Genomic DNA, 17,200 nt, shown 5'->3' on the forward strand with positions numbered 1-17,200 from the left:
GCCTGACAGTTAGTAAGTAGCCAATGAAAGCCCGCTGAGTAAGCTAACAATTTGAAGGCCAAGCCTGCCTCCTAATGTTCTCTTTGTACAAACAGCTAAGTACATAGCAGCCCCATGAGAGATGAAAATTACTAGTCTGAGGAGTGGGAGTTGATGCGTCCCTGTAACTGCACACCCAATCCAACTGAGCCCCTCTAAATATCCGCACCTATGCTAGTGCCTGAGGAGAGGAGATTTCTGTCAAGGAACCTGTCAAGCCAGCGCCTAAGATTCTTTCAGACAACTTTACAACAATGACAGAGGCGGCAGGACCTCTGAGCACCTGACCTTACAAGCCACACTTACCTGACCGGAGTGGGCCAATCTCTGTTGAGTGAGTATTGGCACTTGCATTTATGTTTGCAAATCAGCTGCAATGCATGTCTTACCTTTGCAATTCTCTGGGGAAGCATGCGAGAAGGGCGGCAAGGCGGTGCAACCAATCGAATCATTTATTTGCACTCCCGCTTTATGGCAGAAACCTAACTTCACCAGGTGTTCCCTAAAGACAGTGTCTGACAAAAATGGGTCAGCTGTACTTTCAAAAGTATACATTCTAAGGTTGGAGCGACGGCGCCATGGTTAAGAACATTGATTGCTCTTCCAGAGGACCCAGGTTCGATTCCCAGCACCCACATGAAGGCTCTCAACTGTCTAAAGCTCCAGTTCCAGAGCAGCCTACCTATACTCCCTCTTTGAGCATCAGGAACGCATGTGCTATACAGACATAACACGCAGGCAAAATACCCTCATGTATAAAGCCATAAAAATATATAACATTTTAAACAAAAAGTGGTTGGTGTAGATTACAGTAAGGAGGTAATTGTAGTCTAGGAAATTCAGGGACATCAGGAAATTTTTTTCCTTTTTTTCTCATGAAATGATGTACTGAGTTCTAAAGACTCTGGGAAAATGCGCCTAGAGGAACTTTGTTTAATCTGCAAGTAGAAGGCCTTGTAAGGGAGCTGAACAGCATTTATCCGCTGTGGATACTATACAGGAACTTCTGGGAATCACACACACACACACATGCGCACAAAGAGAATGGACAGCAGCATTCACGCACCCCACAGGCTTCTGGTTACCTGTTTTCTGGGAGGGCATTTTTCTTCAACTGGAAGTTCTCATTCACAGCTATTTCATGAGCAAGAGTCATGTCGGATAAGTTCTTGGCTGCGGCCATCACGTCATCAAACATTACGCCCCTGGGAGGGCTTGTTGCTGAAAGAAAAAAAATGCCGTCAGCTAATTCAGTAAACAAGGAGCTGTCATCAGAGTCTCCCAGGGTCAAGTCAGGCTCATTCTCAGGAAAAATCTCAGAGTTTTATAAGTTAGAGGATATACACTAAAAAAAGGAGTGGGCTTGGTAAAGATTTTGAAATTGATTTTTAATATAATAATTTATTCACAGTACATCCCGTTTATTATCCCCTTGTTCTTATTTTCCCTTTCCCATCCCCCTCTCTCTTCTGACCATTCCCCTTCCCCAGGTCTCCAACAGGGGGGGCCCTCTTCCACCCCTATCTGGCCACAGTCCGTCAGGTCTCATTAGGATAGCCTGCATCTCCTCTTCCTCTGTGTGCCCACAAGGCCGCACTGCCAAGGGGCAGTGATCAAAACATGGGCACCAGAGTGCATGTCAGAGGTTCAACGGCAGCCCCCCACCTCCCCAAAATGGCTTGCCTGTAATCCCAGCACTTGGGAGGCAGAGGCAGACAGATCTCTGAGTTCGAGGCCAGCCTGGTCTAAAAAGTGAGTTCCAGGACAGCCAGGGCTACACAGAGAAACCCTGTCTCCAACAAAAACAAACACACAAACAAACAAAAAGAGGTAAAAATTTCAAATCTGAAAGCACTCCTTCGGAAACCTCAGTTACCACACTTGATAATGAACTTTCAAATGCTCCTACGACAAACTCCTAAACACATGCCTGCTATAACTTCCTTGCAATGCTTATTGCTATATGTTTTCTACATTCAACAGTAGACTGGTAGATAAGGTTGCATACTTCCTAACTGTACAGGCAGTTTAGTATAAGGCTGAAGTTCCGTTCCAATTTCTGCTATTTGTTAGTTCATTTGACTCCACTGATACATATACTGGCTCCTTAACAGGCTCGCTCTGAGGTGATTAATTAAGATGATGATGAGATGAAGATGATGATGATGATGATGATGATGATGATGATTAATTTTTCTCTAAGACATGGTTTCTGTATGTAGCCCTGGCTACCCTGGAGCTCACTGGCCTTGAACTCAGAGATCCACCTGCCTCTGCCTCCCAAGTGCTGGAATTAAAGGTGTGCAGCGCCAACACTGGGCAAGTTACATAAAGAACATAGGAAGAACTCAATACACAATTAAAACATAACTTAATATATTTGAGAGGCTGGCGTATCGACTTGGTAAGAAAACAGTAAAGAATTTCAGTTATATCTATATATACTAAGAAATTGTTCTGATTAATCAAGTTTATAAAATCATGGTTGAAAAAAATCTCATCTTCAATTAATTAAAAAGGCATGACCTCAAATAAAGGTGCAGCCAGGTACTACTTTCTAGTTTGTTGCTTGTTTGGTTTAGAGGAGGCAGGGGAGAGGAAGTGCTGAGGGGGCAGACGAGAGAAAGATGATACTGGGACTTGGCAAAATCCTTCTTCAAGATGCCTAGTAGTGTGATATCAGAAGTGGAGACTCTGAACCCGGAGTCAAGAATGAGAAAACGCAGAAGTGCATTGCTGCTCTTGAGTTTCTATCATAAGGTTCTCCTTAAAACCACCTGCAGTCTGTGGTCCAATCATCCAGTGACAACCAGCAACCCTCAAAGCATCAGGATGCCCATAAAACCCCACTTAGAAAAGAGCAAAGCACGATGGGAACTGACTGTTCACTGACCAGTCAGTAAATAAATGTTTAGTCTATTTACTTTATGACGTAGTGAGTGGTCATGAGGACAGTGCTCAGGAAATAGTGCAGCATGAGTAAGTGTTTGGGTTACAGTGCTAAGGGCAAGAGTCCAGTGGGAAAGGATGACACCTGTCATGTCTGGGCGAGGCTGCAGGTAATCCCTTCTTTTCTCTATACTATAGATTTCCCAAGTTTTCACAATGAAAACAAACGGGGCGGTGGTGGCACACACCTTTAATCCCAGCACTTGGGAGGCAGAGGCAGGTGGATCACTGGGGGTAGACAGCCTGGTCTACAAAGTGAGTCCAGGACAGTCAAGGTTACACAGAGAAACCCTTTCTCGAAAAAACAAAAACAAAACAAGACAAAACAAACAAAAAGCTTAAATAAACAAAGCTGTTTAGGTGGACATCAGATCTTATGAACATCCATTGCTTTTTCCTACCTTAGAATGCTAATTTAAGATGTCATGTGCTTTCTAGACAGAAAGCTAATTCAAAACATTTTTTAAAAGGCTCAGTCAGGTATAGTGGTTCATACCTACAAGTGCAGCCCTCATGGGGCTGAGGAGGAAACTGCCATGGGCTACAGAGTGAAATCTTGTGGAGGGAAAGGAAAAAAAAAACCAACAAAACAAAACAAAACCACCTGCTTGGCACATCTCCTGTGTCTACAGATCAGAGGAGGGGAGGGCTGGTGGGGGGAGGGGAGGAAGAGAGGGAGAAAAAGCTGTCACTGGTAGTGATGGCCACTTCTCTAGCTCTCTCACAACCCACAGTGGAGTAATTCTCCTGTAGGTTCATCTGAGGAGATGTGCCCAACACTATTTGAAATCAGCAGAGAAACCCTCTTCAGATTATTTCACTTCCTGTCCGCCCTTCTGGAAAGGCAGCTTTCCTTCGCTGTGAAACAGGAAAGACTAATTTGCCTCCGCCCTAAGCTGCACAAGTTCATCTCAAGAAGGGGGTCTCCACCATTTAGGAGACAGGACAGACAGGGTTAGGCGTGGGAGGTTTTAGATCGCTGCTCAAACCAAAGAGGTTACAGACAACACTCAAAATAAAACAAACAGGTTACAAAGGTAACACACGGAGACTGCGGCAGTGCCTCTGACAAACTCTCCTGGTGCATCTAGGCAGGAGGTGGAACTGTGCGATTTGCCCACTGCACCCCTGAGTTTTCAGTGCTATCGTACACAGGGACAGCACCCTACCACCCCCCGCCTTGCTCCCCGTTGCTCACAGGCAGGAGAGCTGGCTTTGCTGGAGGACTCGCTGGTGAAGCTCTGCCTGGAACACTCATAGTCACTGAGTGAAGCCATGCTCTCAGAGAACCGAGAAGACTCCGAGTCGCTCTGCTGGTCCTCGCTCACATACTGCTTCTCACCGTTGAAGGGCATCTTGTATCACCTTGGGTATGGAGAGAGAGAGCGAGAGAGAAGAGGAGAGAGGAGAAGAGAAGAGAGAGGGGAAGAGAGGAGAGGAGAGAAGACAGAAGAGAAGAGAGAAGAGAGGAGAGGAGAAAGGTGACACCTGCACAAACAAAGAGACTGTGATTAACATTCTGGGTATTTCTACCAGCTTCCAACATGCTTTTTCATCATGGGTAATAATACCTACAGGTGTGACACTATAGTCAGAAAAAATGTCCCGGTCACATGACTTCACCCTTCCCCCAGAACCCTGGGCAAGACTGTTGTAAAAATCACTCAGACTCCCTTGAACAAAAGGGGCTTTGAGGCCATAACCAGAGCTACTGTGGAGTGGCTCCAAGTGCTGAGAGACTCTTCTGAGGTGCGCACGGAGCACAGACATCCTCTCCTGGGTTGGTATGATTAGGCTCTAGGGCACTCCTTAGTTTCCTTATTCTAATCTGGGGAAGCCACTTAACCACTGACTCCATGGGGGTGGGATGGGGGGGGACACTGGGCTCAAAGACTGACTGAACTTCCACAGCTTCGTGAAGACTGGAGAAAATTCATCCCATCACCGTGTGGCCCTCGACTGTAGCTACTGTTCTCACTGCTTTCTTTTAGATAGATCGAGGTGAGCTGGTGACATGGCCCATTGCGTAAGGGCACCTGCAGCCAACCCAGTGACCTGAACGCAGTCCCTAGAACACACGTGGCAGAAAGAGAGAACCAATTTCCACAAACTGACCTCTGATCTCCACAAATGCTGCTGACATGAACATACTTCGACACATCCATGGGATAAATGCAAAGAATGAGACTGTTTTAGACAATTAAGGCTGTTCAGACTCAGCCTCTTGGTGCCTCTGGGAGCCTCTGGGGGGGGTGGCGCTGAAGGCTGATGAGACATTCTATGAGCTGTCACAGGATGAAGACTGAGGCCTGTGCTTGGTGTATACTTTAACAAGAGCACCTAGCACAACTCTGTGAGTACCCAGGAACGCAGGGTTCTGACGCACACTCAGAGGCACAAGGAGACTCACCTCTCTCCCATGGAACCAGTCTCTGGCCTCTCAGGTCAAGTGCTTTCTCTGGGACATTACATAGCATCCCAGGGAAGGAGTCAAGCCCAGCACAGTGTAGAAAGATCATGGCACATGAGTGTCAGGCCCTGGGCCCAAGGGTACCAGCCAAAGCTGAAAGGAAACTGGCCTTGAACTGAACATAGTTACTAGCTGACACCAGAAGGCAAGTTTTGTCAAGGAAGAAGGCACCTCCAAGCCTAGATGGAGAAAGAGGAGTGAGAGAGAGCTCATTGCAGTGAGGGAAGGGTACCTTCACAAATGCCAGATGAAAGAGAAGCCATTAACAGCGCACAGTATGACTGGGAACGCCCCCACAGTGTCTCTTAACGAATCTGTTAGTATTTACAGAGCACCTACTATGCACCAGGCACTGGAAAAGGTAATTGACCAAAATAGACAGGGTCCTATTCTCCAGGCTGATACTTAAAAACTGAGTGTGTCAGATGCTAGAAGATGAAAGACGTAAACATGGGGTGTTGGTGACAAGCACAAGGGGAAAGGAGGGGTCAGAACTAAGGGGTACCCAGAGGGGAGATGTAGACGTCATTGTGAGATATATACAGCAAGTTTTATCTCTTGGGTGCTAATGGGTACAAAGATAAACCTGGGGGTGGGGTGGGGTGGGGGGGAGGGGCACAGAAAGGAAAAATGGCCCAAGGGCATTTCCACCTCTTCTCAACCAAAGCCTGCTTGAGTCCTGACATTCAGAGATGCACCTTTGCCCAGGCCAACGCCTGAGCAAGCAGAGAAGCCTTAGCTACTTAGCTACTTCTGCAGCTAGACAGAATAAGGGGAACAGGCCCTACTCCCCCGGATCTCAGACTCGCAAAGCCAATGCCTATCGACACAGGCTATACACCGTCCTGAGCTCTTGGCTCTGCTGTGGCAGGACAGCTTCCTCTGCCCCATGGGAAGAATAACAGAGAGTGAACTGTTGTCATTCTCTGTCAACACGTCACTTCCCATGGCTGGCGTTGCTTGAAAATGCTCCATTCCCCAGGAAGCCTCCCTCAGCCTCCCTCCGCAGCCCCGGCACCCCGCTCAGTGTGTCTGCAGCACATCTCTCCCATCTCCACTTTCACTAGACTAAGGAGATGGCTCAGCGAGGACAAACATTTGCTGTACCAACCATGAGGACCTGAATCCCACATTAAAAACCTGGACACAGTTCTGTGCATCTGTAATCCCACGATGGTGGGGAGGGACAGAAAGATTTGGGGGGCTTGCTGGCCCCCAGCCTAGCTCTAGGTACAGTGGAAGAGACCTTAAGGAACTAGAGAGAAAGGTGATAAAGCAGCCCCCCAACATGGACATGTCTGCTCACACCCACAGGAAAGCATCTGCAGCTTTTTTTATTCCGGTGACTATTTCTGAATTTCCCTGACTAAGGCAGAGACACTGGCTCTTCTAGCACCAGTACCAAGTTCACAATGAGTACTCAGGGTCAGCTGAAAATAGTCACTGAATCCTATTTGGTACAGCTTCAACTAGAACATTCGTAAACTGACAGCCTTACACACGTACACCCTGCCACTGCCAAGTGCAAGCCCTAGAGCAGAGGCACCACTATCTATGCCTACCTTATTTAAACTTGTCACCCCTGAGCTCTTTCCTGCTTTCTCCACTGCAGTGACCTCCCACCAACAGGCATTTTCCAAGGAAAAGTGAATACAGGCCTTTGTCTATGGGAATGTATGAACAAGGCTAATAGCTACAATTATTCATTTAATTTTATATTCCAGCCAGAGAGCATATCTGGTAAGGTTTTTAATCACACTGAAAGGACACCAAGTACAGAGACAAGAAAATAAGAAGCACTGGGTTAAGAGCTAGAGCCCAGGCTGTCACCAGCTTCCTGTGTGACTTCATGCACAGCTGCTTTGTGTGTGTAGGGGGGTGGCAGGGAGGTGAGTTAATTACACGGATTCTTTCCGTCAGAGATTGCTAAGATGCTCCACCAAGCCAGACTAAGTTAGATGAGACACCATGAGATGTTCTGAGAAAGCAAACGTACAGCAAGCCTGTCTTAACTGTGCACAGCTAAGGTTTGTGTCAACATGTCGCTGGAGGGCATGGCATGGAGACTAGTTTCTGATTTGCTTGTGACCCTTCAGTTTATATTTGATTTTACAACCTTATTTCCTTTCGATAGAAAACTCTTTCTTTCTTCTATAAATGACCCTGTACTGGTCCAGAGCTATAAAGACACCCCACCACTGATGTACATGCCACTGCTGGCCAAGCAGGCTGAGTTCTTGATCCTAACCCCTGATACCTCAAGACTGGAGACAGGTAAGACTTGTGGTGAACATAACCTGAGGAGTCTAAGTCGAACGTTTAAGTGTTATTAAGAATTATAGCATTAGCTGGGCGGTGGTGGCGTACGCCTTTAATCCCAGCACTTGGGAGGTAGAGGCAGGTGGATTGCTGTGAGTTCGAGGCCAGCCTGGTCTACAAAATGAGTCTAGGACAGCCAAGGCTACACAGAGAAACCCTGCCTCAAAAAACCAAAAAAAAAATTATAGCATTAAAATCATTTATGATACTGAAAAAATGTACATGTCATGAAAACCAGAGGCTGAGGATAAAATCCTTGATAAATGGGTGATTTGATGGTGTTTTCCACAAAGCAACATATTGAGAAGAGGGAGCCTAACAGGAGGTGTTATGCCATAAAGGCTCCACACTCAAGCATGGACTGACATTGATCTTCAAAGGCCACAAGGCTGGAAGTCTGAGCTCCGTGCTCCCTTGCCCATAGGACGCCTTCCACCATAGGGCGGAGCAGAAGGACCCCCACACACTCTGGTGCCTAGGACATAAACTTCCCAGCCTCCAAAACACCTGAGCCAAGTACATTACTCATTATAAATTGGTCTGTGGTACGGTCCCATAGAAACATGCAGAACATGGAATGGGCTGACAGAAGGCTGAAGCTGGCAGGATGGTCGTACCAAGTACCTGAAAATGTAGAGGGAGCTTTGGAATTGGGCAATGAGGTGGAATTGGAAGAATTGGAAGAAACGGACTAGAAAATATCTAGGCTGCTATGAAGGGAGCATGAAGATCAACTGGGGCGGGAGGAGCTCAGAAGATGGTGAAGAGCCTCAGGGGAAGCCTGTGCTCTAAGCATTACTTCCTTTATTACAAAACAGAATGTCAGAAATGGGGACAGTAAAGGCAACTCCGATGTCTCAACAGGAAACATAGGGCAGTATTAGAAACAGGAGCAAATGAGAGTCTGTCACACGGTGGCAAGAATTTGGCCGATTTTGCCCACGTCCAAGGGCTTGGTGGAAGGTGTACACAGGAGCTCTGCACTCGGGTATTTAAGGGAAGATGTGGCTAAGCAAACTACTGGTAGATGGGCATGGATACTTTTAACCACATACAAGATGTGAGAGAAGAAAAAGAAAAGTAATTTGCAAATTCATGGCCTGGGCACGGGAAGTGTGAAAAGACATCTCTCGGAAAACGAACCGAAGTGGCCAAGGGAATTCTGCTAAAGAGATTATTGCGATGGGCAGAAAGGTGTCAGATGATCTTCATCAGAACAGTGGGAGAAAGTCCCTGAAAGCCTTTCGGAGGTCTTCAAGGCTGCTCCTCCCACCACATCCCATCAAAGGGCAGGAGATGAGAGGAGGGTTTCTAGACACAGGGGCCATCAATGTCTACTGCCCTTTGCTACCTTAGGAATCTACTTGAACTCTTGATTCAGAAACCCTTTTTGACTCACACAGATAACAGACCTATGAAAACCACTGGTTCTCATCCACCCATTTGGGGGGTGCCAACAACCCTTTCACAGGAGCCACATACCCGATATATTGCATACCAGATATATACATTACAACTCATAACAGTAGCAAAATTGCGTTAGGAAGCAGCAACCAAAATAATTTGATAGTTGGGGGTCACCACACTACGAGGAATCGTATTAAAGTGTAGCAGCATTAGGAAGGCTGAGAACCACTGTATAAAGATGGTGTGTAGTAGGTTCCATCCAGATTGAAACATTCCATCCTGCTGGGAAGCTCCTTAAGAAAGAAGGGAAATGCCGGGCGCGGTGGTGCATGCCTGTAATCCCAGCACTTGGGAGGCAGAGGCAGGCGGATCACTGTGAGTTCGAGGCCAGCGTGGTCTACAAAGTGAGTCCAGAACTGCCAAGGCTACACATAAAGACCCTCTCTTGAAAAAACAAAAAAACAAAAAAGAGAAAAGAGGAGGAGGAGGAAGAGGAGAAGGAGAGGAAGAGGAAGAAGAGGAGGAGGAGGAGGAGGAAGAGGAGGAGGAGGAGGAAGAAGAAAAAGAAGAAGAAGAAGAAGAAGAAGAAGAAGAAGAAGAAGAAGAAGAAGAAGAAGAAGAAGAAGAAGAAGAAGAAGGGAAACAACACAAACTAGCTTCAGGAAGTCCCTAAAACTGACCAGATTCACTAGGTCCTTCCTTCCTGCTAAACAAACCAAGGGGCAAAGACTATGGAGACCAAACCAGCAGCCTGGAAGAAGCAGAAACCAGCCAAGCTGTCTGGAAAAGGTTTAGACCAAAGTTTTTCGGAAAGGACTCAACACTCTTCAACCTGCTGAGGCGCCTACAGGAGCTGAGCCGTGTTCCAGGTCCCCAGCTTTGTGCGCCATCACCCATGCTGGGGTGGGCTTTGGTGATGCGGCTGCCTTTGAGTCATCTCTGCTCCTCTAAGTAACATCATATTCATATAAGTAACATCAATAAAACTCAAGATTCACCAAGTCGGACTTTGAAGGTGCTCCTACTTTGGTCATTTGTGGGCTCCCTATTCTGGGGTGTTTTGTCTTGTCACACGACAGAGACAAACTGTAACTCTTGGCTGTGTCCAGGTGCTGTTAATTCTCTGCACCCACACAGAACACAAGAGCTGTTTAAGACCACAGTGACCTTCACCTTGACTTCAAAGAATGTACTGAGAGGCCTGGGGATACAGACAGAGTTGTAGAAGGCATAGAGCTACTGTGAAGAGCCAAGCTTAGTGGACCTATGGAGTCAGGGCTTCAGCCCCTGGATGACACGCCTCCAAAGGGGGTTATCAGTGTAAGCATCAGTCTGTGAAAGTGTTAGCTGGGTGACAGGCGGGAGCTTCACACGGAGACCTTGGAGGCTTAATTCCTACCCTAGGTATTAATGTTCATCAATTAGGAACACTTGCTGCTCTTGTAGGGGACCCAGACCCTTCACCCCTAATTCGACAGTATTGGAAAATGAGACTCAAGGAAAGAACTCAAGAACCAATCAATGACAGTTATGGAGGAGTGGGATTTCATTTTCTGCTCTTATCCTCACTGACATCCTTCAGGCTCTAAGCACAGCAGACTTTGGGGGGGGGGGGGACTGGCAGCCATGCCAGCCATCTCACCTTGTCATTCACAGTTGGAATTTAATGTCACAATCTCAAGATACTCTTGCCCGAAGCCCCGCTTGCCTCATGTAAATTAGTCACGCAGAGTTGAGACCACCATCCAGGATAGACAGGAGCTCCGTGAATTTCCAATGAACAAATCTGGCCCCATGTCTACTTACAAAACAACTAGAGTTTCCAATCCATCCTGCCTGGGTCACACTGCTCATTAAGCAGGCACCTCACAGAGTACTTTAACTGTACCTCTGCTTTCCCCGTGACTCTTAAAAACACCCGGGTGTGGTGGCACATGCCTTTAATCCCAGCACTCAGGAGACAGAGGCAGGCGGATTGCTGTGAGTTTGAGGACAGCAGAGTTTGAGGACAGCCAAGGCTACACAGAGAAACCCTGTCTCGGAAGGAAAAAAAAATGCACGCAGTAAGGAAGTATTCCCTTCTCCAGTGCCTGTCTCAACACAATCCCAAGGCTAGCAAAGCCTCAAGGCCTAGGAGCTTAAAGAACACTGTCCATTGTACCACTGAGCGCTTCTGACAACTCACTGATACAAAAAAGTAACAAACAGAAGAACCAACAGTTACGGAGAGTTTAACATGATCTCAGTAATACAATATGTATGTGTCAGTTTAAGATAATTTATTTCCTCAAATCCCCATTGTACCTTTGTCCAGTGAATGTTACTCTTGCTTAAAATAAGAACCTATGGCTGGGACAGACAGCATTTACAGGTTTACAGCTGTACAGAGGTGGCGGGCTGGAGCTCTGAAGCCCCTGCATTCTACAGCCCCAGGAAAGCGGGAGGGGGGGGGGATCAGTGTGTGCTCACTCTTTGCATTCCCTCCCTGCCAGATTGATCTATCATCACATGGACGCTTGACCATGTGGAAGCAAGATGACCTTACCCTGGCACTATAACCATGAAGGGCATCACAGAAAGAGATCACTCAACAAAATAACATTCAACCACCCGCGACAATGACGAAAGGCCTCCATCAGAGTACCACTCCTTGTGAGCTGCAAAATCCCTCATTAAAATCCCAGGTATTACCCAGAGGGCTAACTGCTTACAGGTAGCAAGTCAACAACAAACAAACAAACAAAAACAAAAAACCCAAAACCAAACCAAACCAAACCAAAACCAAAAACAAAAACAAAAACAACCCAAAAACCAACCAACCAACCAAACAAACAAACAAACAAAAAACGTTTCCAAGGACATTGTTCAGGTTATCCAACAGGGCCCTGAGGAATGTAACTGATCCAGTTAAGGCTAGGTTGTAGGGGAAAAAAGAGAGACGTCAAGAGGCATTTAGTGGGTACCCTCCTTTAAGACTGTACCAAAGTCAGGCACATGGCACCCATAGGATAGGGATGTCAAAGGCAAGACTGAACTCTGATGGGGGAAAAAAAATTTCAGATGCTAGAAAAATTTCCATCTTCTACCAAACGCTGTTTTAGCACCAGCCTGGAGCAAAGCAAAACCCACAGGGCTGAGGCAAAGTCCATGCCACAATGCTGGTCCTCATCTAAAGGAAAGCTAGGCAAGAGCCAACAAGCCTTTTTTTTTTAAAAATTAATTTATTCAGATTACAACTCAATTGCTATCCCATCACTTGTATCCTCTCATTCTTCCCTCCCTCCCATTTTCACCCTATTCCCTTCCCCTTAAAAAAAAAATGCTTAGGAAAAAAAAAAAAAAAGAATTCGCTTGCCAAGCCAGCCACGGTCTCAAAGGCTCCCCGAATCATTACAGCATCGGGAGGGTTTCTAGGCACTTTTTTCCCATCCTGGACAGCTCTCTCCTCCCTTGTCTGCTCTCTGCTTTAGCATCCGTGCTTCACACTCCCGCCGTCCTCATACTAACTGCCTTGTTTGTACACACGCCTGGGTCCCTTCAGCCCTGGGTCCCTTCAAGTGTATACAATCCATGGAGGCAGGAAGAAACGGTGGAGCAGGAGCCTCCTGGCGCAGCAATCAGCTTAAGAACCTCACTGTCAGCTGGAAAGTAGGAAAATGCTGAGGGGCCCACTAGGGACAAGGACAAGTTGCCTGGTTTCTTCACGGTTAACTACCAAGACAAGGACGCGAAAGGGAGTGTAGTTCACTTTAGTCACGTGGGAACCTCTCTTAAGTGTTTCCACTCCTCTGCTTGTACTTAGTTTGACAAACACTTCTTTGTTGACTAGATTTTTTTAAAATTTAATCGCATGATTTGGGCTTCTTGTGGTTGGCGGTGGACAAAATCTACAGTCCTGTACATGCCAGAAGCGCTCTACCACAAAAACCACAGCCCCAGCCTAATAAACGCACTTGAAAAGAAAACGTCACGCCATCGGGGAAATCGATCATTTAATGGAAGTTTTTCCTCCCATCCTAACGTAAACACGTAACTGTGTCATCCACGTGCCACCAACCAAATCTCGCTGCTACGTTTTGTGGTGCCAAGCCGAGCACACAGCCATCCTTGAGAAGCCAAGGGTCTGACCCATAGGTGACCTGAGCTGGCCTCCTGGACCGTCAAGACCAACGGAAGCCTCAGGAGTCCCCGCCCGCTCGCCCACGTTCTCCGCTCGCCCCTCCCCTCCAGCAGCACCACGTTTCCTGTCAAAACAAACGTTTGGGGGAGGGGACAGCCGGGACAGAGCCCAGCTCCGGAGAAACCCGGCAACAAAGTCCCAAACACAGGCCGCGGGCCCGGGTCCACCGCGACTCAACCCTCTAGAGCCGTGGGAGCGGGGACCCGGCCTCACTGGGAGCTCGCAGCGTCTCACTCCAGGAGTGTAGTCGCTGGCACGCACCCAAAGGGATGCCATCACCGCCGAGCGGCCACAGCGGAGCCTAGGCACCACCGCCTTCGCGCCCCCTCTTCAGACCTCCACTCGGGGGTCAAATGCCCTGAGCTCCGACAGCGCAAGGAGCCCTCCGGACTCTGAGGAGAGGCGGTCCCTTCAGATGTCCCCCCCCCCCACACACACACACACACGGCCCTTCCCCTGGGATGAGTACGCACCCCAGGATCCCGCGCAGAGACGACGAGGAAAGCTGGGTGACCCGGGTCGCGGGGCTCTGCGTACCCCCTCACCCAGCGTCGTCGCACACACTCAAAGCACCAGCTTGTCAACTCTAGAGCCCTCCCGTCAACCCCACGCGGTATTTAAAGGGCCCCAGAGGTACTCCATGGGCCAGACCATCCGTGAAGGAACTGGGGGGGGGAACGATGGAGCCGCGGCGCCGGGATCCGGGGCAGTTCGGACGGAGATCGCTAAACTCTCACGGAGATTTGTCTGTAGAAAAATAAATTTACTCATATTTCTATCGTGGAGGGCGAGGACGGCGCGGATTGAAAGCCGTTTGGATGCGGGAAGATAGATCGCCCCCCCCTGCTCAGTGGTGGTATCGTCCGAACCTGCCAGGGGCGGGGCGGGGAGTGTACACGGAACTGGGGCAGCCTACCGGGCGGAGCGTCTGAGTTGTGCTGTGCGACTTAAAGCATTCGGGGGCGGGGCCTAAGGTAGTAGATGAAGCCCCTCCCCCACCCCACCCCCCATAATCTTGTTTCTTTTCGTTTTCCAGCTGGAGTGAATCTGAGTCCGACGGAGCGGACTTTTGGTGCCCGCTGCAATGATACGAAAACTGGAGGTCCACCTTCACGCTACCCACACACGCAGGGCCAAGCGATCCGGCAACGTACCAAACCTGCCGTCCCACGCACATCTGCGACCAACCCAGTCATCCACACGTGTCTACGTTTCTTGTAAACACGGGTCCTGATTTGCCCCTTGAATCGGTTGATTGGCTTCTGGAGGCCACACCTACCCAAGTTCTCCGAAGGCATCGCCTGTATGCAAAGATAAAGGGGACTAGAGGTTCTTTGGCAAAGCTTATCTAGGGGAGAAGTTTCGACCTGGGTTAATGTAAATAAGTGCTGGGAGGGGCTCTGTGTGGTCAGGCTTAGTAAGCATAACTTCTTGTGAGCTGGATGTAAAGAAACAGTCTACTCTTCAACGTAAAAAGAACCACTGTTCTACGTGAAGGTTAATAGTACTGTGGGTAGCTTCAGACAAAAAAAGTAAATGCATTTCATATAAGCTGAGATATTTCTGTTTAGGTCTAAAATCGTATCTAAATTTGGTCACCATTATTCTAGAAAGAAGAAAAACAAACCAAAAAAAAAAAAAAACAGACAATAGTTTTAAAGCAAGATAGAAATACAATTGTATAGCCAAGTGTGGTGGCGCACACCTTTAATCCCAGCGCTCGGGAGGCAGCGGCAGACAGATCTGTGAGTTCAAGGCTAGCCTGGTCTACAAAGTGACCAGGTTGGCAAGCCATTGTGAACAAAGCTACCTAGTGATTTATTTATTTATTTATTTATTTATTTATTTATTGGTATACATTTGTATCTGTCATTCTTCTAAAGCTGGCCCCGTGGCGGGTAAGAGCCCCTGCTGCTTTATCATGAGGATCACAGGTAGTTTGGAGCTGAGCATTCAAACTGGGTGGCTCACAAATACTTGTAAATCTACCTCTACCAAGATGCAGTGCTGTCTTCTGGACTGCTCAAATACCTGCACACACGCATGCACATACACTTGTAAGCACACGCACACTCTCTCACACAGAGAGACATACACATAAATAATAAAATATACAACCTGATACAGACCAAGAGATTAAAGGGAAAATGCTGCTGGCGCCCAGGCTCTTTCCTATTAACCCGTCATTATTTCTATCGCTTGTTTGGGGTACACAGATGTCAGAAGCCTCCAGTCTCAAGGCTTGCCAAATCACCACCAGCACACAACAGCCTTACAAAACTGTGCAAAAAAAAAAAAAAAAAAAAAAAACCAAAAATATCTCCTAAGTTCCTGGTAACCGCGTAACAATGACACATGAAAACAGCCGTGTGCTGTGCAAGCTTTGTATTAACTTGCTAAGGTGTTGTCATTAACTAGGAGCAGGTGAGCATGAGTCAGTTTTCTGGGCTACCTGGGTGACCAACTGACTTTGAGACTTCTACAGCACCAACGTGTGGCTCTCATAGACACAAGGGAGCAATTTTTGTCAAAGCAAATGGGCCTTTTGCGGGGTGAGAACTTAGAGTGGAGTTGGGTGGAGGCTAAAATCAGAAAGCCACGCCAGGAAGAGAAAAGATACAGGCAAGAAATCTATTGCTTTCACTTAAATAACTTGTTATTCGAAAGCCCGTTGGAGAATTTCTGACCAGCTGCTCTCTGCCTGTGCTGTGCTGTTCTCCTAACCCACCCACCCACCCTCAAAGCCTTGTAGCTCATCCTTGCCACACAAGTCAAACCATAAGATGAAGTCTTCACTGGTTGGGTAAATGTTTATGACTTTCTTGGGGGCAAATATATCTGAAAAGGCCAACCACTTTAGTAAGTAAAATAATTAAAATTTTATTTCAAGAGGTCTTGCTATTGTATTTAATTTTGTGTTTGAACCTGAGACAGGGCTTCATTATGTATCCTGGGCTGGCCACAAACTTCTGATCTTTTCCCCTCAGCCTCCAGAGGGCTGTGTTTACAAGCATGTGCCCTTACACCCAGCTTTGCGCCTAATACTTGTAAATTACCTGCTAGAACAATTGGGAAGCCTTGTGGTAATAGCTTTGTTGTCCCTCAAACTACAATTTGTTTTAGAAATTACACATTTTGTCTACTATCCTTGGCAAAATGAGCAAAAGCATCAACTAAGGGCAGATTAGAATTTTTGCATGAATGCTCATACTTTCTATTTTACACCTCCGAAAAATTTCAGTCTCTGCACCATTTTTGGTGGTAGCAGTAGTGTCCTTTTTGTGAGTTGTGTTTTTGTTTCCTTGTTTTTTTAATGCTGCTAAAGGCCCATTTGCCATGAACAAATCACTGGCTGAATCCTGAAGCCCTGAAATCTGAGTTCTAAATAACAATGAATTCGGGGTGGGTGGGTGTCGGGGAACAAAAAAACAAAAACAAAAACAAAAACAAAAAAAACCCAGCACTGTAACAGAGACCTGCAACTCTCTCAACCAATTTGCTGATGGAGTTACATCGTGGGTTAACTAAATGGAACCCCAGGTCAGCTACAACACAGTCATGGCTGGCGAGGGCTGCAGTGGGCCGGGGTTAGAAGCCCAACGAATGAGGAAACACTGCCAGTGATTTAGCCCTCTGTTTTCCTCTGCTGGGGTTGTGAAGCTCCTTTTCCTGGTCTGATCTGACCTCCAAGCTTCTCATTTTTCTCGGTTTCTTGAGGCTGCTACCTATGGATTTTGCACAAGACTCTACTCTTGAAGACTAAACACCACCACCATCACCATCACCAATGTCATCGCCACCAACATCATCACCATCACCACCATCACCACCACCAT

General features: G+C 47.3%; 1 protein-coding gene and 1 long non-coding RNA gene across 2 annotated transcripts in view; one reads left to right on the forward strand and one right to left on the reverse strand.

Annotated features, from left to right (window-relative positions):
• The window catches only part of TCP11L2 (t-complex 11 like 2), a 39,981-nt gene extending 25,998 nt beyond the window's left edge, over positions 1-13,983 (reverse strand). Inside the window, exons 1-3 of the mRNA XM_084796318.1 lie at positions 13,838-13,983; positions 4,187-4,476; positions 1,125-1,260 (exon numbers count right to left, since the gene is read on the reverse strand). Of these exons, the coding sequence (XP_084652444.1) occupies positions 1,125-1,260; positions 4,187-4,343 (293 nt within the window). The 5' untranslated portion in view covers positions 4,344-4,476; positions 13,838-13,983. The remainder of the gene's footprint in view (positions 1-1,124; positions 1,261-4,186; positions 4,477-13,837) is intronic.
• Positions 1-16,253, forward strand: part of LOC311605631 — a 48,312-nt gene extending 32,059 nt beyond the window's left edge. Inside the window, exons 3-4 of the long non-coding RNA XR_014782032.1 lie at positions 7,593-7,732; positions 14,401-16,253. This is a non-coding gene — a long non-coding RNA (uncharacterized lncRNA). The remainder of the gene's footprint in view (positions 1-7,592; positions 7,733-14,400) is intronic.
• The last annotated feature ends 947 nt before the right edge of the window (positions 16,254-17,200 follow it).

The sequence above is a fragment of the Acomys minous genome (assembly GCF_964271855.1).
Source record: "Acomys minous genome assembly, chromosome: 9".
In the NCBI taxonomy this organism is placed as follows: domain Eukaryota; kingdom Metazoa; phylum Chordata; class Mammalia; order Rodentia; family Muridae; genus Acomys; species Acomys minous.